Here is a 26,478-nt window from a genome sequence, read left to right as displayed (position 1 = left end):
AAGAATCAAATGTAAAACCGTATCACCTTGTGACGTCTTTCCTAAATGTCAAGATTAGAAAGGGAGATGGAATTTTCCTACACAGTTTTTGGTGCAACAGTGACAGTGATTTCTTTTATCACAATAATAGTGTCACTTCCACCCATTCCCTTACCAGCTTCCCTTTCGATGAATGATGAATGAAATGGTGGGGCCCCATCACACAAAATTTCTTCATTTTTGTGAATGGAAAATGTGCTCCCCACTTGCTTTTTCACGCGATTATTTTTGTAATGCGCGGTTTGTGAAACGTGCAACTCAAAACACACACTATTCTTGGAACATATGGAACACACACACATACGTCAAAAGCAGGCAGCATCAGGCCAAGGTTACGACGGTGGCGCTAAAGCACATTTTCGCCGACAGATTTCTACCACACGTTGGCGCAAGTGTGTGTGTGTGTTTTGGAAATATACTGGTGATGTTGATTCTCCTCCGCTGTCAAACAACTGCTAAGACCCCCCCTTACATCCCCTTTTTATTACCCGGGATCACCGCGTCTCAAGCGATAAGCTCTCAGAGTTTTAGCGATTTGATAAGAAAGTGCCAGCCAAGAGTCCCAAGCGTCGGAATACAAACATGATCGACCACATTACAACACGATTACTATTGGAAGCGCCAAAGAAGTCGTGCCGCACGGTGATAGGACGCCATAGAAGAAATTCCCAAAAATAATGTAACCAACAAAAATGAGACGCTATTTTTTCCATTGGTTTCGTTTCGAGAACCTTCCCTCTGGGACTAGAGCATACGCCCCGCAATTATCGCTCAGAAACCAGCTGATGCTACGAACGGTGGCGAAGCCAAATTAAGAACGGTCTACCTGAACAGCGCATCATAAAGCCAATAAATTCCAACCGAAAGGGCTGGATTAACAATCCACGGAAACAGCAGCTAAGTAAGGGGGAAGCAACGGAAGCACGAAGCATTTCGTATGCACGATGGCAATTCTCGCGAAATGCCACGACTTCCGCTCCGAAAGACTCAAACACGTACCCCCAACACACCATTCCTCCATTCCCACGGTCGGTCAGTTGCGGCAGCAGAGTGCCACGATAAGCGCAATGCGATATTATTACAACCCCAATAGACCCCCTCCATCGTAAGCGACCATAAAGGGCTAAGGCTACTAGGCCGTAGAACCAAGCAAGCAGCAGCACGTTTTTGGGGCGGGAACAAAAATGGAAGAAGGAAAAGAAAATGGAATGCACACACAGGAACGCAATTGCTCATCTATAAAGTAAATGATTTTTTAAATGCAGAAAACGAAGGAAATGTAACCACTCTCCGTCCTCTACCGTCCAGGCACAATCTCATCTGCACGATTGATAGAGTCCCATCGTTGCGTGGCCAGTCTACCCAGAGAGAGAGAGGGACAGTGGACCAGCGGCGTGAGTCATGCGGTCTCACAAGAGACAAGAGCCATGGGTGGGTGGGTGTATGTGTGATGGATGAAATTGAGTAGTTGGAGTGAAGAGAAGCATTTCATTCGCGCACGAAGGAGGAAGGTCATAAATTATTAAAATTATATGCACCTGACCTGAAACCCTCCGACTTCCTCCAGAAGTCCCCATACCTGAATCGTCCGCAGTAACCAAGCAGTAGAGACCACTGGGTTTTGATTTTGGACCACTTGCGTGTGTGTTTGTACGGGTTGTGCAGCAAAAGCTCTAAATCTTGATACTCGTTAACGCGAAATGCACAAACATTATGCAAACGAACGGCGGCATGTGGCACAGACATCGGCAATATAATGTCTGGGCACACATGTTGAATATGTTTCCCAACCCACATGCATGTTTTAAATTATTCAAGGTGAAATACGTTGAATGTATAATAAGGTTAGGAGCGTTAATGAGGGGAATCACTTTATTCTAAGGTGTTGTTCAAACGCCCGCTTTGATATCGATTAATTTAAATTACATTAAAACTAGTGATGTGCTCTCTGGAGCGCACCCACGACTCCGATCCGACTCCAATTATTTTTTGTCCGATTCCAACTCCGGCAAAATGGAACCACTAGATCTGTCCGGAGTCGGAGTCGACCGGAGTCGTTCAGAGTCGTTCGGAGTCGTTCGGAGTCGTTCGGAGTCATTCGGAGTCGACCGGAGTCGACCGGAGTCGTTCGGAGTCGTCCGGAGTCGTTTGGAGTCGTCCGGAGACGTTCGGAGTCGTTCGGAGACGTTCGGAGTCGTCGGAGTCGTCGGAGTCGTTCGGAGTCAGATTCGTTCGGAAAATGAGACCAAATGAGATGACTCCTAACGACTCCGAACGACTCCGGAAGACTCCGAATGACTCCGACTCCGAACGACTCCGGACGACTCCGACTCCGGACTACTCCGAACGACTCCGATCGACTCCGAACGACTCCGAACGACTCCGAACGACTCCGAACGACTCCGAACGACTCCGAACGACTCCGAACGACTCCGAACGTCTCCGGACGACTCCGGACGACTCCGGACCTGGCTTCTGGGATCGATTCCGAATTTATCGGAGTCGGATCGGAGTCGACTCCGAATTTATGCCAACTTTACCCATCACTAATTAAAACTAAGGCGTACGAACATTACTGAATCGCCTACTACAAGATGCGTTACTGCAGCCTGAATGTATGCAATATGGCGCATGGCGTTGATGGATACATTTGCTCACTTTTTTTTTCAATAAAAGAAATCCTTTAAAATGTGGTTTGTGACATTTGAAAACATAAACGCTAAAAATGTCACAGTATAATACAAAAAAAAGTACAATACCAAGTGATAAAACAAGATTTTGACGGGTATGTACGAGCCACTGTCATAAAATAAGTGAAAGACCGGTTTGCCTGTGACCAGTTTAAGTTCCGTCAACATTACACCTTCTTCTATTTTTAGCCTAGTCTGCCTGCCACAAAATCACGAATCTCCATTCACCTCTCCCCGTGTACCGAGAGAACCACCACACACGGGGTGGCACACATGTAAGCAAATGAGTGGAACAATATTTGCACACACTATTTAATCGCTCGCCACTAGCGGTAGTGAGACCCCCAACCGGATCACAACCGTGTGGTGATGATGAACTAGGGGGGAGGGGGGAACTTTTGGCCATTTTATTTGGCACCGTGTCATGTCAATTTGCCCTCGGGCTCAGCACGGGAGCGGAGCGGGAACTATCGCGACGTTTGCTTCCATTTCTACCGCAGCGATTCGCACTCAAAAGACTCGAGACGCAACACAAACCGCCACCACCGGACTATTAGCTTCCAAATGAGGCTGCTGCTGCTGCTGGCCGCGGGGTGATGATGGGCGTGGGGCGTCCCAAACTCGACCGAAAAACAAGCACGCATAATGAGTTCAACCTGCGCCATATTCCTACGGTACTGCGGTGCAAACCGGTTTGCAAGTTTTGGCAAGCGGTAGCTGATGTAGTGCAGGGTGGTGGTACTGACGAGTAGAACGGCGAAATGTTTGTGCTTCTTGTGTTTATTATTTATTTGCATTTTGAGACACTTTGGAATAGGGTTTTTGTATGATGCCACTCACTCTCAGTGGCAACCGTTGCAGTAAAAGAATGTACAGAACTATTCTATAAGACGCAGGTTCATTTTAAACGTAACCGAAAGACACTGACGCGCTCAAGCGAATTGGTTGCAAGAAGAAACATAATCTTGATTGATTGGAATATAATAATATAATGTGGAGAGGTATAATGAGCGATGAAAATGGTGAAATTGATGAAATAATCAAAAAATAATCTTTATATTCAATCAGGAAGTTTGAGATCTAAGTTTTACACTGGAAGATTATTTCTGCCTCAAAGCTAGAATTTGATTCGAGTACCTGCTCGAAAAAATGTCTAAACAAAGTCGGGTTTTCATTTATACCAAGGTGCATTAAAGAGATCAGGTGGTGGAATCTAGAAACAAAGTGTATGTAAACCAGGTGGTCTCATAGCATCTTTTTTATAACCAAATTTGAACTTCACTTTTTGACGGGACGGGTGAAAACTTTTGCTCAAACAGGCTTTCTGATAACTTGACGAATAAACAAAACTTTCTTAAAATCTTCAGAAGCAGAAGCGATAAAAATCAGCCTTCTAAACCCATACACGTTGGGATAAACCCACCTGTATACTATATCCACTTTGATAGCTGCTCGAAAACTGCTATACAATACAAACAGCTGATAGGCTGAAGTTTCAGCCTACGATCTTAAAAGGGAAAGGGGTCCATTGTTAGCAAGGCTCATAAGATACTAGAATTTATCTTTCGACAATTCCGTAGTGGTGTCTTATGTCTTAAGTCGTTGTTTACTTGTCTTGGGCGCTCATGCGGCGGAGTACTGCTTGGTATTGTGGTTCCCGAACTACGATTCACAGAATAGGGGCAATACAACGAAAGTTTACAAGACTTGCTTGCAAATACAATCAATTTAGAGGACTTACAGCCATGCCAAATTATCGCTCGCGTTGCCTTCTACTTGGCCTACCGACGCTTGAACGCCGTTTTAAGGTAAACCAATGTGTATTTGTTGCTAAAATTTCTTTTAAAAAAACGAATTAGACGTCGCACTCGAACCTTGCTTGTTAATTAGAAAAGGCTTACCTTACATGGATACAACGAACCATTACTATCCATGACAAGGCAATGCAATACATGGTCTAATAACTTTAATTTCAATTTAAAAACCAACACATTTAAAGAGATTATTTTGTAAATCTTCAATTTTGGCGCCCCTTTTCTAGAGCACATGTTAGGGGCATAATTTTGGGATTAGGTGTAAGAGATATTAAGCACCCAGTTTGTCTCAGCCTCAAAATTGCAATACAAATTTATTGATAAAAAAAACAAATCTAAATAAATAAATAATGGATAAATTGCCAACAACATCGAAGTTTTCATTGTTTCTGGACATATCGCCAGCTGATGTAATGATCAGCAAGAATAATCATAAATAAATTTTGCCTGCAAAAATGTCTTTAATGATTACTAAAGACAACCGAATAATACTTCAAAATTTGCAAAAAAAAAAAGCAAGGCGAGGAACATAAAGTTCTATCTCTTATCATGCCGATAGCATCCACTTTTACGCAAGTTATGCATTCCTTATATTTTAAACTGTTGGAGCCAAATAGCAAATCATGAGTTGAAAAATTCCGAAATTAATTTTTAACGTCCACGTTTTTCGAGCTGTTATGGAAATGTTTGAGCAATGTGTTCGTAACACTGAATGTAGGTAGATTATATTGTACTAGAGCAGCTATCAACAACTATAATATTCAACAGCACACATCGATATAGTATTTGATGCTATATTTGTAGCTTACAAATTAGACAGAGATAAACCAGACAGACACAGAGAGACATGTTTCTATGATCAGATTTAACCCTTCAAATAATTAAATATTAGTGTTAAAAATGCATTCTTGAAATACTAACTGAATCAAATCAATTCACAAAAACACATTTCTCCATTTGTAAGACTGAATCGTCGTGTACTGTGCTCCAGAGCATTGCAACACCACCCGTCTTGGGCGATGCATTTTACACCATTCCTCTCTCGTGTCTGCTCCCACATCTCCTCGCACCTCTCACCATATCACTCCAACACATTCGCTGGCGTGCCTTACCGCGTAAACGTAAACAACACGCGCAAACGCAAAAGCGCCAGAGCAACAACAACACGATCACGAACGACAGCAATATAAACCGTCATCAGTGTGTGTGTGTGTATGTGTGTACACCAGTGTGTTGGTTTCAATCGGCAGCTTATCAAACCATTTGTACCGGGAGGACCAGAGAACCACGCCAAGGCACGACGGAGAGTAGAGTGTGTGTGGCGTGTTCTCCTCCTCCCTTAAATTCCCGGGGGAGGTTTAACACCCTTCGCCATCGCCAGCTACCTCCTTATCACACACCCATCATATTCCTGGGGCTGTGCGAACTGGACCCCTTCCACACGAGAGATCAACCCAACAACACCTCCCTCCCCCCATCCCGCCAACTATCGTCTCATAATCGAAACGCGCGCGCAGCAATTGGAGGCCGGAGGGCAGTGTATCACAAACGCGATTGAATTGACATTTGAAGGCGAATGGATCACGAAAGCAAGGGGCTGCTGGCAGCTTACAGGGGATACAGGGGGGGCGCTGAGTTACGCTTGCAGCCTTTTGACGCCCCTATCGTGGCCTGCGTCGTTGTCTGTAGTGGTGATGCTGGTGATGCTCAGGTCGCTCACAGCGGCCCGCCGTCGACGGCAACATTATCATCATCGCGTCGTGGTTCCCGCTGCGAACATACCCACTGTACAAATAGAACGTTTTTGCCTCTTACTACACGGGCCGGCAGCCAAAACCGAGCAGCTGCTCGTGTTTCAGACAGTGTGTGTGTGTGTGTATGAGTTGGTAGAAGAAGTAGTACGCGCCCTGAGTCCGATTTGGCACGGCGCGGCATGGTTTGGGATTTGGTGCGAGCGAGTACCGTGTGTAGTGTTGTTTGCACAGCACAGGAACAGCACCAGCGGACAAGCAACTCGTATGCAAATAACAACCCTACACACATACAGTCTTACCTGCTACAGCAAGTATCCAAGAGCGCCGAGCGCTATCCACACTGTTCGACTGACACAGTCCCAACATTCGGCTGACATTTTCAAGTTGGGACAACATGGACCCTTATACAGGGCTTTTCCACGAGTTCTCATACCCGTGGGACACTTAATGGACGCTTTCTAACGTGAAATGAACCTAATGTAATGGGAATTGGACTCTATAGCAACCTTATTGGACAAATCCAATAGGCATTTCGAAGGAGCCTGTCCAAAAAGGGTGCCATAGAGTCCAATTCCACCATATGAAGTTCACATCCAGTAGGAAAGAGTCAAGGAAGTTCTCCCACAAACTATGAGAACCCCTGGAAAACCCTGTAAAACTCGAGATCGCACACACGGAGACACAGACAGTTCGATGGTTCATATTTTCTTTCCACCTCTACTCCCCAGCCAACATACAAACCCCCCTTCCCCCCCGAATCTGAGAATGGTGCTACTTTTCCTTTCGAAATAGCTGTGCATCTCCACCCATCCCTCCTCTGGGTACGTACAGGTGTGTCTATCAGGAAGATCAGGCACGAGCGTGCACACACCACTACTAGGTAGCAGATCAGCAGCCAAGATTGCAATGAGCAATCTTCTTAGCCGTTGTTGCCCCAGCATTTCTTTGGTAGTGGAGAGGAGGAGCGTGAGAGAATTGAACGCCACCATGGGGGACTACTGACTGTGTGCGCGCGGCCTGTGCCTGTTGCTGCTACAAAACACGTTATTTATAAATACCGACAGGCACGAACTGTGTGAGCACACATAGCGCCGTGCGTCCCCTTCTCCCGCCGTGTTGCAGCTTCCCCTTTCTAATGCATACCAACCTGGTTCCTAATCCCGGACCGAGTGTGTGTGTGTGTGTGTGTTTAGCAAAGAAAACGAGTTACAATCCGGTAACGGAGGTTAATAAAACCAACTCAATAATAACCCCCGCTGCTGCTGCTGCTGCTGCTGCAAAACCCGCACCATCCGTCTCTACTGGCACATGTCGAACGGGGAGGGGAGCGAAGGAAGAGGCAGAATTTGCCCCTTCGAAAATGAATTTACCAGCAGGCAATACTAAACACTGCAGATATGAATCTTCATTCATAATTGCGCCCCTCGCCTTCGTAAAGTTGTTGCCCTGAAAGGGTAATGCCGCCAGATGGCGCTACCTTTAGTGGTATAGCAGTAGCTTAGTACACCACTGCACCAAACTGTGCTCCGAAGTCGGTAATCGTTGGCTGTAAAACTCAACCGTGCATTTAAAAATCAATTTAAATTGGTACGATACAAACATCAAATGAAAATTAAATACCCCACACTAACACTGCTGGCCGGGCCACAACTCAGAAACACCTTTAATAATCGACCAGTGGAGGAGGTTCTACCACCTCGATCGCATCGGTCGACACTGATCGACTGTGGTAATTAATGCCTCCCGGTACGAATAGCCGATGACGTTCGCATACATTAGCATCGTTAATTGTAGCTCGGCAAACGGTTTGAGCGTTGCAAAGCGTTGAAACTGTTAGTGCATTGTTGGTTTTTTCATTGGCCGATTTTGGAGTAGCAACAATGTCTACAAACATCGCCTAATTTTCGCCACCACGCAACGGTTTTAGCAGATAATGTGTTTGTGTTTGCGGCTTTGGTTTGGATTAAGTGAACAAAAAAACCTAACGAGGAAGACAAAACAGAACTTCATTAGATCAGCAAAACAACAGATCAAAGCCGATCGGTGTCCCTTGGCACCAACGATCGATCGATGCAAACGACTTTTCCATATTGTTATACGCAGTTTAGGCAAATACATGATCTCTAAATATTTAAAAAATATTGTATTTCTAACGAGACTATGGCTCTAAAACTATATTTTCTCCATTGAAGATGTCGTACAATCAAATCGTGGTTGCTCAACGATTTGCTCAATGATTGCAAAAGGACAATCTGTTTATTCGTAAAGTTTACAACTTCTTCAATCATCAAGAGCAAATACTTTTTCTTCAAATTCAGAACAGAGAATTTTTATGAATTCTAAGCAAGCATGTCTTATCAAATTGAGTTGAAACGCGAATAATCAAAGCATTTTATTCGGTACATTTCTTCTTCTTATTCTTTGGCACAACAACAACCGTTGTCGGTCAAGGCCTGCCTGTACCACTAGTGAGATTTGCTTTCAGTGAGTTTTTGGATTACGCCCCATAGCGGAATAGTCTGTCCTACGTATGGGGGCACGGTCTATTCGTGGCATGAACCCATGACGGACCTGTTGTTAAGTCGTAAGAGTTTGGCCCCATTTGGCATCCTCCAAACTAGATCTAATAGAAGGTAAAAAACTAGGATCTGCAAAAAAATGACTCGAACTAGTTTATACATAAAATGGCTTTAAACAAAGAAATTAACAACAGTGGAAAGATCTTTAAGCAAGTTTAAGTGGATGCACAACAAAATGCGTAACATATTATCCGCAAATCGAGCTGGAAAATTGACATATTTGTCATATCGTTCAATCGGAGCTATGTCATTCTATAACAATTACATCCGACACGTAAAAACTAACATTAGCTGTTGCAAAAATGTGTAAAAAACAACTGGAATGGTTTTAATCGATCATTTAATTTATGCTTCTCTATTCCCAGTAGTTTCTTTTACTTGTTTTTCATGTATATTTTACTTTTCCACTCTATGCACTTCTCAGTTCCCGAAATTTTTTCCTGTTTTTCTTTGGCACAACAACCGTAGCCGATCAAGGGCTGCCTGTAGCACCACTGGGCTAGGCTTTAAATGACTTATGAATTACCCACCATAGCAGGATAGTCAGTGCTATTCATCTACAAACTTAGGTAAAGCACTATCAATGAGAAAACGAGAGACAGTTGGATTTACGCTGATAGTAATGTTGAAGTCAAAGAATCTTTGGTATTTGTTGAAGCTTTGTATCATTCGGTTTATAGGCGCATTATAGGAATGTGCAGATCTAGAGAACGTGGGTCGTAACTGCTCATGTGACCTGTGAGGTCGTTCAGGAACATAAAGATTGAGCTTTTCTAGCAGGTAGCAGGGAGAGTCTACGATCCCGCTTATTAACTTCGCGACAAAAGTAGCCTGTAATGCCTGGCGTCTATGTTCTAAGTAATCTAATTGTTGTGATGAAGCCCATTGCAATCGGTATATTGCTATTCTGTCACATGCACCAGCGAAAAATGCTACACATATGAATCCAATACGAATTAAACAGATCACATATCCACTATCGCGATAGCGTGATTTCGTGGTTAAGTCATCAACTTGTACAATTTAACACCATGCCCGTCGTGGGTTCAAACTTCGTATGGACCGTTTCCTCACAGCAAGTTTTCCTCACACTGACTGTCACACTGACCGCATAAATTGTTACGCCAAATAGAAATTATTCACGATTAATTTGTTTAATAGAATTTCATAACACTTTGCATTTAGTGCTTACCCTATGGCTTATGAATTGAGTACCATATTTTATAGGTTTTCCCACAGCTAAATAATAAAATCATAATTAGCTGCGATAATTTAATGGGAAACAAAGGTTCCTAGCAAACAAAGCAACGTGACACAATTAGATGGTGCCATTTGTTAGCCAATAGCAAGACCGGCAACGTAACAAGCAATTTAAAGTAATCCGTCTGCCCGATAAAAAGTCCCTCCTACCCCTGTTCTTTCTCCCACCTTATCAGCCACCTGGCAAAACTGTTCGCTTTATCCATTGACACGAACTCTACATTGAAACAATACCACTCTTTCAAAAATGGATCCACACTAACACACACACACACACGCGTACTTTTTAAAACCATTTCCATACCCCCCCCCCGCCTATAGTGAAGTGTACTTCAGTGTGGTGGTGAGCGTTTGAAAAATCCTAAAAACGTATTCGACGGGCAAACAAAACCACCGATTGAAAACATAAGTTTTGCAATAAATTTAATACAAACAACAACAAAAAAGCATAGTCTTGTCCGTTGTAAAATAACCCCCCCCCCCCCCATACAGTTCCGCCTTCACCCGATCCGCCTACCTTCGACGTCACGTCCAACACCTCCCGCATGATCCGCTCAAATTCGGCCGTCTCCTCCGCCTGCTTTTGATTGTGTAGCGCAATCTTTTCGCTAAACTTCCTCGGATTCGCCATCGTTGGTGCGATTTTCCCTTTTTCCCGTTTTCACACTATGGGTCGAGCCGGATTTTCCGCAACGCGTCACCACGGGCGGGTCTGGTGGCGTTTTCCTCTTGCCGTTGCTGTTGTTGTACCTCGCACGCTCTGCACGCTCACACAAACACACACGCGTGTAGCAGACACTATTCGGACACTTCTGCTCTTAAGGGGGCGAAGGGGGAGGAGGACTGTAAACTTCCCGCACCCGCCAACAGATGATATTGTTGCGCTTTACGCTTCTGCCGCAAAAACACGCACACGAACAAAGAAGCGTACGCACGCTTTTCCTTTCACTGCACCCCGCTGTCTCGCACGCAACTGCCACTGTTTTCCACACCCCCCTATTGCCGTGGGTGGGTGTATGTGTGTGTGTGGGTCAGAAGTGTGCGCGCACCTCTATTGTTGCTACTACAGCATGGTTGCCTTCCGATCGACGGCGACGCTTTTCCCGCTGCCCAGCCCAGACGGCAAAACAAACAATGAAAAAAAAAGCCTACTGCGACCGACCACCGTACCGTGGGCAGTTGCGGCGGTGGAAAACTTCCCTGAAACAAGATACACTTTTGCTGTTGTTTTATTTTCGGTTAGCGATCCATCTTCATACACACGCAGACACACACACACACACACCAAAGACGCACTTGAGGTGCAAATATGCTTCGGGGGCACCACACACCGTTACGCTTCTCGTTTTGCAATATTAAAAAATAGGCACTGGCTCTCGGGGACGGGAAAAAGAGAGCTTTTCACATGGGAGCGAGACAATTTTTCACCACCCTACACACTGCTTGCACCCCTGATCACACACATCCACACCACCAAGCTCGCTTTGTAAGCTTTTCCCGTCGTTGTCGTTGGTGCGCTTTTCCCCCCCTGTGCTTGTACACTGAATGGAGCTTTTATTCTACTTTATTTGTTTATGATTTTCCCCCAGCACGCCGGTTTTTCACACCGAGGGGGTTGTTTTAGGTTAAACAATCGAAGCCACACGCACTCAAACATACATACACACACACCACATCACTCCTTGCTGCTGCTCTGCTGGATGCTGCGTACTAGCTGCGGCAAAGGCGCGTGTTGCATTGAGCAGGAAAATTGCCTCCCTTGCTTTCCCAGCACTCCGTGTATGTGTTGGTTTTTTTGTGTGTGCAGAGTGGAGTTGTTCTGCTTGCCGCTTGCCCTGCACACACCTCCCGACAACAGAACACGACGGTTATGGGGAGTGAGGGGCAGTGCAATGCAAAAGTTCACTTTTTCACTGGCGATGCTCTTTTGGAGCACCACACCGAAGAAGGAGAGGAAGAAAAGTATACCCTCCTGCTGTTCGTTATTTTGGAGCACAAACAGCTGCCGCACACACGCACACTCTCTCTCTCTCTCTCTCTTTTTCTCTCTTTCTATCACACTATTTCTCTAACGTCGGGACGGCCGTTCGCTGGTGTGAAATGGTGGAAAAATGGAACCTTTTTTTTTTGTTCAATTCTACCGTTTTGCTTTTTTCCTGTATTTTCTTTATTTTTCACTCATATTCACTTTTAGAATCTGCAAATCTCTAAAAAAAAACGACAAACACTCGTATCGTATAACAATTTCACTTCCTTGCTTCAACCGAATTCGGACCAAATTCCTTGCGGGGACATTTTCACGCAAAGTTTGCGCTTCGGAAGTGGAATGGAGCGTCCTGTGCCGGTGGCTGGTTGAGTATCACGACTGGCAGAGCTGGAAGTAAAACAGAGCAGAAAAAAGACATTTTCCACATTAGAAATTGCTGAATTTGCACTCATTTCTCTCTCCTTCCTTCACTAATTATGTTTAGAGCGGCCTATGGACAATTCCCATCCAAAACACAACAGTGGACCAGTATGCATACGAAATCTTCGCCTTCCAAGCCCTTCCTTTGCCTTGTTTATCTAATTTTATCACTAAACGTTGACGTTGGCCGTAGCAGTTTGGGTGAGAGATTGGCGCGCTCCACCGTTGTTCCCACCCAGAAGGGGGGGGGGGAGTGTGAGAAGCCTTAGAAATGCATAAGCGCGCAACAACACTATCGGTAAATATAACATTTTCCACCCTTAGTCCAACTCTCCACCTTCCCTCTCCCCCACTCAAACACACTTAATTAGTGCGCTGTTTTGTGCCACATTTTAGCATTTTTTGGTACGGATTTTAGAGCCGCAAAAATGGAAATGGAGACGCAAAACTGTGCGCAAACCTGTTGGTGTCTAAAGGGAACCAGAAAGACCCAGAGACGACGAAGAAGGCACCTTTAGCCAGTAGAAGTGGCGGCTGCTCTCGCACCTTCCAAACTGTGTTGGGAAAGGAAAAGCATATCATACACACACACACACACACGGTGGACACAACTCGATTGCACAACTCGCGCGTGGAACGCACACCACCGCCACCCACCCACCCACCAGCAGCAAAAAGGCAACAACGGGAACAGCAACAACAACGAAAAGCGCGACCACGATCTCGAACACTTTTTTACAGACGCACACCTACACACACACACACACGTGTACGCACACACACACACACACGTTTGCGTCTCGAACAGCCGTTTTCCCATTCACGCTTGAAGCGTGCTGTGTGTTTTGCTTGCGCGAAGGTTGAACTACTACTTGCGCTCTTGCTACTGGCTGCTGGCTGGCGCGATTGGGAGCAGCGCTGCCCTTCTCTTCGCGCGTGTACATCTCGCGCGCGCACCGTCATTAAAATCTTCTCGCGCGCCACACACACACACACACACACAGCCATACAGGAATGGTTAGCTGGGGAAGGGGTGCTGCGGAAGGGTGTTTGTGTTGACCGGAGCAGCTGGTTGTGTTGTGTGGCGGGAGCGCCGTCACCAAAAGTGCGACTATAATGCGCGCCGCTATCAGGGATAAAGGAAAGGACAGGGCAGGGGTGGGTGGTGGCGGGAAGATTGCACAGAGAAAAGCAAACAAACAAACAAAAAATGCGAATAAAAAGTAACAGTCAACTGCCCCACCGAAATTCCAGTATTATTTTTCTAATACTTCCAACACCGCTCGCTCTCCGCCGTACAAATATGCGCGAAAAGCGCCCCTGTGTGTGTGTGTGTGTGTTTGTATCACAAAAGTGAGCGAGAGCATCAACTCCAAGAAAGAGAAACGCATCTAGAAGAGAGCGGAAAGGGATGGAGCGGTGGGGGATGGGGGTTGAAAAAACACACAAACCCTACTCCGATGGGTGGTGGTGGTGGGTTGAGGGGGAGGTATAGCTGCTGATAACACACACAGTACAGCCCCACCGTGCCGTGGGGTGGTAGGAGGAACAAATCGAACAAATTATATTATTGCTGTGAAGTACAGTTTTGTTCGCCCCGCGCCGCCCGAACAGAAAGTTGCTACACAATTCTTTTCATTATTTTCCACACACACACACACACACGTGCACACATCTTGCCAACATTCGGTGCTCTTGCTCTTGCACAAACACACTCATTCTCTGTCACTCTCGCGCGCGGTTTCTGCTGGCCTGCTGTGCTCTAGGCCGGGGCTCGTCCGCTCACTCGTTCACGCGCGCACACAAACACACACACAGACAGGCGCGCGCTCTCTCACTCGTTGCGCTCTCGCAGTGGGAAGTGGGAGGCTATTTTTCTACGCGTTTTCCTGTATCGGTATTTTTTTTTTCCTTTCATTTCTGGTCTGTGCGCCCCTTTCCGAACTTTTTCACCCGAGCTCTTGCTACACACACACGCACATTTTGAGGTTTTCCACCGAAAGGCAGAATGAAGAAAAGGAGATGGGAAATTTGCTGCACTAAGAACCTAAGGAGGCGCGTTGTTAAGGTGATGTGTGAAGAAAAATTTCGGTACGATCAACCCTGCTACCACCCCCCAGCACACACACTGTGCATTGTCTTTTTTACTCGTTTTCACTGATACAAGGGGGGCTGAAGATATTGGAGCAACTAATACCAAATGAGTATTGGGGCATGCGGAAGGGGTTGAGGATGGAGAAGACATACTTTTTTTTCTTTTTTCTTCACACCACCTCTACCATATTCTAATCCGCCTGTTCCTTAGCTGCACCGAATGGAAATGTTATGCACACACACACACACACGGGCGCAGAGGTAAGAAAAAGAACTGGCTAGCTAGTGGTTTAATTCCTGCACCAGATTTTCCTTGCTTCGAAAACGCAGATCACACAAGCATACACACACACACACACATACACTCAGCATATTTGGAGACGTGCTTTTGCAACAACAGCAGCAGCACCAACCATATTACAGGCTTACCGTGAACACACACGTCCTCCCCCTCTTCGCTGTACCTTTGCTTTTCCACTGACTGACGATGTGCTTTTCGTTGCGATTTGAAGGAAATGTCCCGTTTTTTTTTCCGCAAGCCCTTAACTTGACTATTTACGTAGCTGTCGATTTTTTAACTGTTTAGGAAGCAGTTTGCCTGTTTTCAGAGCCGCAGTCGCAACATTGACAGGGTGCGAAGAAATGCGAGAGCGAGAGAGACTTTTTTCTTCCTCCCCAAACACCACTATCGCAGCGCGCAGGCTGTCAGAGAGTGACAAAAAGGGAGCACGTCGGTGGAGCACACTGGGCAGCCGGTACGGACATGCCGGGAAAATGTTCGCAAGGGAATCATCTACTAACGATGCGCGATAATGCGCTAGCAAGCAGCAAAGCTAGTGGAGGGAAAATATATTTTGATTTTGATTTTGTTCCATGCATCGAATAGCTAGAGTGGGTGTGTGTGTTATTGAAAAAAAACTTAATGTGTATCTCAGTTTGACGAAGGTAAAAGCAGCGCAAATTTACTAATTGATCTTCGTTGACATGCGGGAGCTATTGAGTTTCTGAAGGAAATTGTTGTGATTTTCACACATTTTTCAACTTTTTTTTATCAGCTTGCATTTCCTGCCTGCTCACTTTCCGATCAAACACTGCACACGCTATCTCTAGGTACTTTTCTCTCGATAACTCTCCAAGTGCCACAAATCCACTAAACGACCACTAAACGGGTTCTAAAAGACTCAAGCTCTCAACCTAACAACCTAACAGCGGAATATAGAAATGTTGTGACCCGACCTGCCGAACTTGCGATCGCCGTTATTGCCCAAATAGCCAGCTCGTATTTTATAGCTGATTTAGGGCTGTTTAACGAAAAATCGTTCCGATGTCGTACTTTGTGGCTGATTAAGAGATAGACGATACTTTGCGGAACTATGGAGCTTTTTAACAGGCACATGGTACTTTTTGGCTCTTGTCAAAGTGTCAAAGACGGACGCCAGCAATAATCTCATTGCTGCTGCACAAGTAAGATTTGAGATTGATTAGATTAGTTCTTTTATTGTTAGAGATTGTTAGATTGTCTTTGAAGAAGGAATTTTGAGGAAAGTGATTGTGATTTTACAGTAAATTGTGATACATATCGCGTAATTTAGGAATATTAATGATTTAAAAATATACATATGTACACAAACAAAACAAATCCCGTTATTTATTTCATCGATGACGCTTGCTTGAAAATAAAACACAAAGAAAAATAATCCCCGGCACCGTAGCATAAGAAAGCTGCTTAGGTGCTATTTAAAAGGACCGCCTGGAACTTTGATACTGTTTAACTACTGCAAAAGGCGAATTATAGCAGCGATCTTTAGCGTGCCGAAATGAGCTGCTTAAGCAATTCTAGCTATTTGGGCTTATAGGTTGAAAGCTTGAGCCGTTTAGACCTTGTCTTAGTGGTCATTTAGAGGATTTGTAGCACTAGGGTAGTGGAAAATACGGCCAGAGCGTAATAATTAATACAATAATTAAATATCTGATCGTATTTCATTTCTACATCAAATTAACATGAAGGCGTCGCTGTCCTCTCACACGCATTCAAATTTTGTTACTTGGGTAACGTAAAACATCTTTGCGTGCGAGTTTTTTCACCGGGCACGCATATTTTGACTCGCGTCGATTGCACCAAACGTCACGGACGAAAAACATGCTGTTCTGCGTAAGAAAAAAATCTTGCCCACAGATTACCGAATTTCTAAGCGCAACTGCTTGCAAAACGTGTTCACTGCCGTGCGATTGTCCGTGTGAGCAGCATCCAAGCCCTGCGGTAGAAACCCAATGAGTGTTTTAACGGTGGATCAGTTGGAAAAATCACGATGCAATGGCACTGCTGTCCCATTACGTACCGCTAAACGTGTAAAGAGTGATGATCGGCGTGAACCAACTCAGAGACCACCAATCAAGTGATAACACAGTAATTTTTGTTCGACCGTGCTGACAGGTGGAGGTGGAGGTGGGAAAAATTGTACGGAACGGTGGTTCCGCACTTGCCCATGACCCGCCCGAGTTAGCGGGCAGACTCAGTGAACGATGGCTACCCGCCGACCACGCGTAAAAGTAGCGGCCAATCTTAGCATTCGCCGACCGGCCAAAACCACCACGACCAATGTGACCGGCGAAACGATCAAACAGGAAGCTCACGTAACACTTCCCGAGCCGGGGCAGGAGCCCGCAGTTGAATTACCCAGTGCTACAGTTGCTACTCCACCGGAGGAGGATGCGCCGGTACCGCCCGAACACCTGCGGGATGTGAAAGCAATTCCAGTGCCTAGTTCCGTACCCGAAGCACCGCCGGAAGAAACATTCCAGGAGTTTAAGCTTCCGAGTAGGTTTTGTTTCTATATCGATTTAAAAAAATATGTATTTTCAATCTAAGTTAATAAATTTACCAAATCCGTTTCTGTCTACCAGAGCCTCCAGATGTCCCCGTACCGTGTCTGTCGGGGTACGAAGCCCAACCCAGCAACAACTTCATCGTCGGTGAAGAACCAATGTCCCCCCGGAAGCAGGACACGCGCCCCACTTTCACCCTCCCACTGGCCCGCAAACGCATCCGCACCGAGTCGCTCACCTCCAATAAATCCCTCCCGGAGGGGGTGACGGTCAACAAGGTCACCCGGAAGCTGGCGACCAAGCAGGAAGAATCGCAACGTACCCTCGACAACAAGAAGGAGATCCGCAAGCGGCTCACCAACATCGAGAACGTGGACAAACAGAACCTAACCATGTTCGACATGATCTACTACAACCCGGTGAACAATCCGATGACACCGCCCGCCCTCAGCAAGCGTGGATCGCTCGAGAACATACCGAAGAGTGTGGACGGTCGGGAAGGGGGCAATGGTGGGGGGTCCCGCAGCCGGAGCGTCAGCAAATCACGCTCACCGACACCGGCCCCGTCCGGCTCGGTACCGGTGGTGGCGGCGGCTCCGAAGTCGACGGCACCGCCCGCACCGGTCACCCTGACGCCCCAGCTCAAGCTGGGCCCGAATGGGGAGATGATACTCGACGAAGCTAGTCTAGTGGTGGAGAACGAGCGCGAGAGGGAGATGCGCGAAACGCTTGCCAACACGGACATCGTGTATCAGGATGAGTTTTCCGGCAGTAAGTTGATTGTTGGTGTGTTGCATTTTTTGGAAAATTGCTTATTAATTTCCTCCATTTCTCACCCACCGTGCAGATTCCGGCTACTACAGTCGCATCAGAAGGACGAAGGATTGGGGCGACGAGGAGACGATACGCTTCTACCGTTGCTTGCACACGATCGGAACCGATTTCTCCATGATGCTGACCCTGTTCCCACAGCGGTCCCGGCGTGATCTCAAACTTAAGGTAAGCCGACCGGGCTTGCTCCCTTCATATCACGTACAACACTTACAGTTTGTGCCATTCGGTCGCCAATTGTAGTTTAAAAAGGAAGAGCGTATCAACCTCAATCTGGTGAACAAAGCGCTGCTCCATCCGAACGAGTTCAACGTGGACGAGCTGCGGCAACAGTTCGCCGAGGAGGACGAGCAGCTCGAAAGGCAGCGGCAGGAGGAACAGCAGCGCAAGATGGAAGCGCTCGAGCAGCAGCAAAAGGAAAAGCTGCGCAAAAAGTATGACTTGCACGTAAACTCTTCATTTTTTTTTTGCTTTAATTCCTAATCCCGCACGTTTGCTTTTCAGCTTGATGATGCGAATGTCCGCCAGCAACAGCCCGCAAAGACGCATTAGCAAAGCGGAACGCGTAATGGCGGACGGTTCGGAGGTGCCGCCGGGAGACGAGACAAAGAAGCCGAAGCGGAAAGCACCGTCGAAAAAACGATCGACCGCAAAGGCAGACGACTCGGGTCCGAATGCATCAACCACGTCCGCTGAGCATGAGAATGAGCAGCAGCAGCAGCAGCAGCCATTTGCAACTGAGCCCGAGGGTAACAATACAGCCATCGTTGTGGAAGGCAGCTCGGAAATAATCCCAGCAACCACTGAGCCTAAGGAGGAAACATCCAAAAAGCGCAAACGTGCTCCGGTGCCGAAGAAGCGTGCCGCTGCTAAGCAAACTGTTGTTGCCACGGTTACAACCGCCATGGTGGAGCGTAAGGAAGAGCAGCCGTCTGCATACGTTGCAGAGGAAAATGGTTCGGCTTTAGCTGAACGTTCGGACCATGTGGTTCCTGTGGACACTGCAGCATCTAATACTCCGGAAGCGGAATCGTTCCACGAATGGAAACGTAGCCCAGTGTCGAAAAAGGAAACTATCGTGCAGCTAGATGCTGGCACGGTCGTTCCAATCGCCATGGAAGAGAATGCTCAACAACAAACCAAATCCATTATCGAACGTATCGTTTCGCTTGAATGTACCGCTAATACACCCATGGACACCGCACAAACCGCTGCTGGCAAACTGTCCCTAAACGCTGCACCAAAGAAACCACCATCACCCCAAATGCCAAACGAAACTGCTCCACCATCGCCGGACAATGGCTCCGGGGAGGAGGATATGCAACAAGATACCATCGCGGACGGTTCCTCCGACGATGACGACGGCGATCGGCTGGTAATAGACGAACGAACAAATACTCCTGCCAGCTCTGCTGCGGCCGCTGATGGGGAAAACAATTCCCACAAAAAGCTGAAACGAAAACACTTGCCGAAGAAAAAGCGCTTCTTCGGTAAGCCACGCCCACAGCTGGTCGCTTCGAGGAAGAGGACGGATAAGCCACCGGTGGCAAAGGAAGAGCTGCTCGATCTGCCCGATGAGGAGCCGGTCGTTATAAAGAAGGACGCTACGGAAGACGTCGACCACGCGAACAATGTGCCACCGGACGGATCATGCAATGAGCCGAACGCGTCCGACCAACCGTACGTGCTGTATGAGCCGGCCGCTGTTGCTACCTACGAGAGCAGTGCCAACCTGGAGCTGCCGATCGTGAAGTACCAGTGTATGGAGGATCTAACCGAGGAGGAGGACGGTTACCGACCATCGGATGACGTGATGGGCGCAGGCGGCTACCGTGACGAGCTTGGTAGGGGCGTTGATGGTACCGGCAACGAAACTGCTGCTTCCGCTGCAACCTCTTCGGTCGCTGCCGGACAGCCGGAGCAGGAGGAGGACGTGGGCATTACTGTGATAACGCTGCAAAACCTGGACGACCAAACGCAAACGACCTGCCTGCGTACGGATGTCGCGCCATCGGTGCAGCCTACGCTGATCAACGAGCTAACGCCGGTCGAGATCAAGTACGACGAGTACGAGCCGGAAGGCCAGCTGGTGCTGGGGTTGGACAATGACGACAGCATCGTGAAGAATGAGATGCAGCACGGAGCGCAGAGCGGGCTGCAACGGCGAAACGAATTGCCTAGCAACGCTCCGGTGAATGTGCAGGTAATCGATTGGCCCCCGGTCGCGGGCGGTACGGCCATACCGTACGTCGTGTCGTACGGGAAGCTGGACTCGTACGGCTGCTCCAGCGATACCGTCATCATACCGGACGAGATCATACCGCCCCAGGCGATGATGGGCCAGCGCGAGCAGCACGTGGTACAGTATGCGCCCCTCGCACAAACCATCGTGAACGTAGCACCACCGCTGGTCGAGCAGGCGGCTGGCACGACCGCTGCTACTACCTCCCTCTACGCGCCGGATGCCCGGGTACAGCCCGGGCAGGGCAATGCGCAAACGGCACTACCACCGTCTGTACAGTGCACTGCAGCGATTACTCCCAAGCACGAGCATGCTAATCAACCACGCAACAGTGCGCTTCATACGAACGAGCTGGGTGATAGTGGTGGTAGTGGTGGTGGTGACTTTGCGACAAACACGGCAATACAATTGCCTGCACTCGAGATTGTCGGCGAGGCAGAGCAACCGTGCAAGCACGATCCGGTCGATAGCGATCCAGCAGGCGCAGAACCAGAGAACGAAGTGGAAGAAGAGGAAGAAGAGGAGGAGGAGGAAGGGGAAGGTGATGGTGGCTTTTCGCTCGAGGACATCGACATCAACTCGCTCGTGCTGGTGGAGAGTCAGGATAGTGGCGATCCGAACAAAACGTTCTACGAAATTTACGTCTCCAATCCGGACACCGGGCAGCTGAGCGAAAAGCCGCTCGATGTGCCGGCGGACGTGATCGAAAGCATACGGCAAATACTGGAAGGTGGTGGGGAACGGTAACCTCCCCTCCCCCTCCTCCGTGGTGCCGCTCCCATGTACATTAGCATGTAGGTAAAAGTGTTGTTTCCATGCTCCCTTCCCTCGCCCTACTCTACTCGGAGTTGGCCACCATCCCACCCCGTTCCGATGGGGTTGGGTGGTCGAACGGTGTGTTACGCCCGGATATAGAATATGTGTAGAGTAAGCCCTTATTTAAAAGCGATATAAAGTGTAGTTTTGTTTCTTCTAGTTCGCACGCTCGCACGTACCGGTATTGTGAGCGTATTTGAGGAGAGGAGGTAGGAGAGAAAAAAACTGTTTGGCTTTATTTTATAATGTTGTTTTTATGCGACACGGTTCATCGGTAAATAAAATGAGTTTGAATTTGTTTTTGGTCGTTTGAGAATTAGAAAACAATATGGTTTTTTAATGATGATTGTTAACTTTCGGTCGAAAACAACGTTCTGCTTCTTGGTTAGCTTAAAAGGCCCATTTAGTGATCGATTGAACGTGAAATGTAAGTGTTTGTAGCGGGTCCGAACTTGCTCCCACGAAGCGGAAAAAGGGGAAAGGTAATATTGATATATTGATATATTGGTGATTTGATATGTCTCCCTCTCTCACTTTTGTTGGCCTGCTCACGATAGAGCACGTCGATGTGACAAGGCCCGGTCAACAATCATTCTGCAGGATGCTCGGTCCCTGGCTACAGCCTCCAATCCATGTAGACACCCGATCTCCGACAAGTCTCGCTTCACCTGATCCAGCCATCGAGTTCGCTGTCGAACAACTTCTTGGTGGGACACGAGTCCGGCACTCTCATGACATGCCACAACTATCGTATTCTGTTAGCCTTCGCCACCGTCAGGATGCTCGGGTCGTACAGCTCAGCAAGCTAGTGGTTCATCCTTCTCCTCCACGTTCCATGCTCGAACACACCGCCAAAGATGGTCGGGAGGATGCGTCGCTAAAAAAAACGCCCAGAACGTTTGTATCCTCCGCTCCGAAGTTCGAAGGCTCGAAGTCTTCTGGACCTCAGCAGTCCGTGAAGCCCACAGTATGCCCGATTCCCCTGAACAATGCGTCTCCAGATTTCGCTGCTGATGTTGTTGTCCGAAGTAACGAGCCGTCCCGAGATACCAGAAACTCCTTACTACCTCGAGATTTTCGCCGTCAACTAATACACTGTTTCCCAGATGGTCTGAGTCTCCGGCAAACAGGTACTTCGTCGCATTGATTCTCAATCCAATTGATGCTGCTTCGTGTTTGAGCCGGGTGTACGCCTCACACACCTTCGCTGACGTCCTGCCGATGATGTCGATATCATCCGCGAAGCCAAGAAATTGGAAAGATCGGTAGAGGATCGTGCCACGGATGTTGTTGTCTAGCCCCGCGTACTTCGAATGACATCTGCCAGGGCTATGTTGAAGAGCAGAAAGGAGAGTCCGTCACCTTGTCTCAGACCCCTGTGAGATTCGAACGATTACGACATCAAGTTCGATACTCTCAGCTTGCTCTGCACCTCGTTCATGGTGGCCTCTAACAGCCGGATCAACTTCACAAGGAAGTGGTACCACTGGATGATATTCTATAGCTCCTTCCGGTTTATAGTGTCGTAGCCCGCCTTGAACTCGATGAACAGGTGATGCGTAGAGATTTGGCGCTCTCGGCACAAAATCCGTAGCAAGGGGCGCAAGTCTGCAGAGCAGCATCAGAGACAGAATCTTGTAGGCGGCACCAAGGAATGTGATGACTCGAAGCCTGTCACCCTGTTTGTAGGTTGTGCCTGTTTTGTAGACTGGATAGATGGCAGCCAGCTTCCACTCCTCCGGTAATTCCTCCTGCTCCCAGATTTTTACGATCAGCCGATACATTTCGACGGTAAGCCTCTTCGGTCCCATCTTGAAGAGCTCGGCCGCCAGTCCATCATGATTTGATATGTACTTACGATTGCTTCACACTACAATAGACTACTGTGATCCTGTTGACCTGTTAACAACATCTAGCAATCGTGTTTAACAACAGCTTTGATGATTTTTATTACAGAAAATGTTTAATTTAATCGTTAAACGTGAATTATAGAAAAAAAATGCAAATAATTGAGTAGCTTACCTATTCTTTTTTTTTTGTTTCATAAAACGTTAAATTTTGTTAAAAACTCACTGAAATATAATATGGAAAACAACGGACATCAAGACTAGTTTTGGTGATCTTGTACATGTTTAGTTAGTTCTTCTTACTGACAGTCGGACGGGTTGTCAGGTGCTCGGAGGGTTGATAGCGCATATGTCTCGCTATCACGTCGACGAATTACCACCTACATTGTACGTTTTGATAAATTTGATTGTGCTTGTCTCCAATTAAAACATGGATAAGATACCGCTCTCTAAGGGAGGAAATTCAACAAGAGATATAATCCTGACGATGTTATGGCCTTCTATTATAGAGCTGTATTAGTTGAACACATAGTAAGACTCTCTGGGAGAGATATTTTGTGTTAGTACAACTCTTTCAGATACTAAATTAGAAGCGATATTGTTTTCCCTGACCAGGTAATTGGGCATCGGTAACTTACGAATTGGCTGCAAGTAGTTTCTCCCATTGGCTCTTTCCACCCGGTTTCCTCCCCCCATTCGAACAGAACCCCTTTAAAAGCGTTTTGGCTCAACGCAGATTTTGGAAAACCTTAGCACCGGCGTTGATAACCAGAAGTAGTAAAAATATGGATGAATTGAACACATTTTATAACAAATTAAGATTCTATCCATACTGTGCATGCATAGAAGAAACTATTCACCCTAGCATTGAAGCCTAGCGCTGCGCGATAAACTGTTCGCCCGTCTTTTAACAAGATATGCTCACTTTAAACGTTATGTGCTTTTTGTCTGCTGGTAAAACCGCCACTCCGCGATCGGTTCGATGTGATGCGGTTCCACCTTCATGCTCGTCCACACGCGATACATGTTGTGGAACCGTAGCCCGTCGTACGGTGTCGTCGGCCGGTACTCTTGCGGTAGGCCAAGCGCTTTTGCCACCCGTTCCATGTGGCTGTACACCTTTTGGAACAGGAACCCTAGTCGGAACGCGCGCGAAATCAGTTTCTGCGGGTACGGTTCCTGCAGTGGATCGAACGCACCGTTCGAAAGTTGGTGTGCGATGAGCAAAAGTAGATCCGCTTCGAACATGCGGATCGCACCACACTGCCGCAACCGGTACAGGGTAAGCACCGTGCACATGAACGCGGGAGGTACCGTATTGAACTGTGCCACATCGAACAAATCGTCGGAACAAACCCAACGCCAGAGTTGCAGTTTGCGCTCGAGCAGCGAGGCCTGTACGGGACCGTCGGTTGAAACCAAATCCATTACCGGTGGCGGTGTGATGGCAGTCGGGAAGGTAGCTGCCACCGTACCGAACGAGTGTGGTTCGTGATGGTTGCGCTTTGTGACGACCGTTATGTGCTGCCGTTCGTGCTGATGGTGGTATAGCAGGATACCACCGATGCGGGAAACAATCGGTTCGATTATTTCATAATAATTGCCAAATTCTGAGGATCGGTAGTCGAAAAAAAAGAGCGTGACGTTAAACGGTACCCCGGTCAGTATGCTGTGGGTAAAGCTGTACCCAGCCTGTAGCAGATAGGCGAACGGATCGTCGGGTTTCTTCTCCGATGGTTCATCCTAAAAGAAGAAATTAGTAGTCAGGTGAGTAACGATCGTACGAAAGAGTGACCCACACCCATACGTACCACCTGGTAGAAGGCATAGCTTTGCCGAAACCATTCGTAAGCTTCCGTCGGTACGCGCCTCTTCTTGTACACCCGTCCCAGTATCGAGCGTACCGTATCGTCATCCAGCTTCCCGTTGCGCACCGTCAACCGTCGCACATACTCGGCCAGCTTGTAAAACTTTTGCGTGTGCGGGCCAAGATCGTTCAGAAACGGTTCCAGCTCGTCGTAACTGAAAAAGTCGTTCCCGGCCAACGTTGCCCACAATGCCATCTGGCGCCACTGCAAGCCAAGCGTGCGTAGTAGCGCCTGCCGGCCGTAAGCCTTCGTTATCAACTTGTTCACATCGATGTGGTTCGCGTGCCACAGCTGCCAGCCGCCCTCGAAAATGAGGAAATCCGTATCGTGCGATATCACCGCTAGCGCCTTACGCTTGGTGGCGTAAATTGCCAGCGCCTGGTCGCACTCCAAGTCCGTCGATACGATTAGCTCGCCATGCCGCTTGGCCACATTCTCCAGCTTGATGCAGGTGTTGTTTGGCAGCGTTCGGTCAAACTTGTCCGCGGCCACTGCCAGCGGCATCCGTGCATTGATTCCGTCCAGTACATCGATCATCCGGTCGTACTTGCCATTCTGCCGGTTGATCCACGTGTCGTACTTGTTCAGCTGCAGTGTACCGTCGTAGAAAAAGACCAGCTCGGCACCGGCATCGGTGAGGCGTTTGAAAAACGAATCCGCCGTATGCTCCACCACCCAGAACTGGCTGCCGCACAGTAGGCTTCGCCTGTCGGAACAAAATACTCCGAACATCGCCATCAGGTCGATCACGACCAACGGCTTTTCGACGCTTTTTTTCGCATTCCTGTCAATTGCGTTGATGTAGCATGTTAGTGTTTTGGTTCGTACGGTTACATTGCTCCGTTATGTTTCGTCAAATGGTGTAACTCTTGCTGTTGCCGCCGTTTTTACTTACGAAATTTCGTGCTGCATTTTAACGGTGTATAGTCCACCGTCCACCTTCCTCTCCATAAAGCTGTGGAGATGACGTATTCCCATTTTCAGTGCCGAACTGCGGTGGGATGACTAGTTCCAATTTAACCGAGTAGGTGTGAGTTCAAGTTTCTAAAATATGCTATTAAAAATAAAGTTGTAATTAAGCACGGAATTTCTAAATAACATGACAGATGTCTCCCTCCTCACACCTTGGCGTAACGCGGCCGGTGTTTGGACTTTACTTGACTCGAACTAGGATGCTCAAAACTTATCAACCATTAACTTACAAATGTATCGTGATAATCTTGTTATTTATTGCTACACTAGATACTTCAGATGATAATTTATTCAAGCGTATATTCACAAAAGCGCTTTGCCTGCCAATCACTTTATAAATACAAAAATAAACAAATATGGACTGATCGGTCGAGTTTCGTGCGGCACATGTTTTGTTTAGGTGGGCCCGGTGTACATTTCACTCGTAGCCCACGTAGCA

The 26,478-nt window shown here is 47.4% G+C and overlaps 3 protein-coding genes across 11 annotated transcripts in view; 1 reads left to right on the top strand and 2 right to left on the bottom strand.

Annotated features, from left to right (window-relative positions):
• Positions 1-15,345, bottom strand: part of LOC121598036 (uncharacterized protein DDB_G0283357-like) — a 44,266-nt gene extending 28,921 nt beyond the window's left edge. For 2 of the 6 annotated variants that reach the window (XM_041924511.1, XM_041924514.1), the window contains exons 1-2: positions 15,067-15,345; positions 10,654-12,510 (exon numbers count right to left, since the gene is read on the bottom strand). In XM_041924511.1, coding sequence (XP_041780445.1) covers positions 10,654-10,767 — 114 coding nt within the window. In that variant the 5' untranslated portion in view covers positions 10,768-12,510; positions 15,067-15,345. Of the gene's footprint in view, positions 1-10,653; positions 12,511-13,208; positions 13,281-15,066 lie in introns of those variants that run through there. The other 4 variants (XM_041924515.1, XM_041924518.1, XM_041924512.1 and 1 more) reach the window with 3 other exon arrangements.
• Positions 15,346-16,744: 1,399 nt separating this feature from the next.
• On the top strand, positions 16,745-21,649 carry LOC121596306 (transcription factor TFIIIB component B'' homolog). The gene is made up of 5 exons (XM_041921130.1): positions 16,745-17,455; positions 17,542-18,234; positions 18,311-18,462; positions 18,538-18,728; positions 18,799-21,649. Exons 1-5 carry the CDS (start codon positions 17,161-17,163, stop codon positions 21,281-21,283), a joined length of 3,816 nt encoding a protein of 1,271 aa, XP_041777064.1. The 5' UTR covers positions 16,745-17,160; the 3' UTR covers positions 21,284-21,649.
• Positions 21,650-21,657: 8 nt separating this feature from the next.
• Positions 21,658-26,443, bottom strand: LOC121596307. Of its 4 annotated transcripts, none has more exons than XM_041921132.1 (4): positions 26,192-26,443; positions 25,963-26,121; positions 25,011-25,851; positions 21,658-24,942 (listed from the first exon to the last, which is right to left on the bottom strand). In XM_041921132.1, exons 2-4 carry the CDS (start codon positions 26,043-26,045, stop codon positions 24,133-24,135), a joined length of 1,734 nt encoding a protein of 577 aa, XP_041777066.1. In that variant the 5' UTR covers positions 26,046-26,121; positions 26,192-26,443; the 3' UTR covers positions 21,658-24,132. The 4 variants fall into 4 exon arrangements, with proteins under 4 accessions (XP_041777066.1, XP_041777068.1, XP_041777065.1 ...); XM_041921134.1 differs by having other exon boundaries at positions 25,963-26,111; XM_041921131.1 differs by having other exon boundaries at positions 26,270-26,443.
• Between the last annotated feature and the right edge of the window lie 35 nt (positions 26,444-26,478).

This window comes from Anopheles merus, chromosome 3R (assembly GCF_017562075.2).
Source record: "Anopheles merus strain MAF chromosome 3R, AmerM5.1, whole genome shotgun sequence".
In the NCBI taxonomy this organism is placed as follows: Eukaryota; Metazoa; Arthropoda; class Insecta; order Diptera; family Culicidae; genus Anopheles; species Anopheles merus.
Note: the sequence above shows the minus strand (reverse complement) of the source record. Positions and strands in the feature narration are given on the sequence as shown.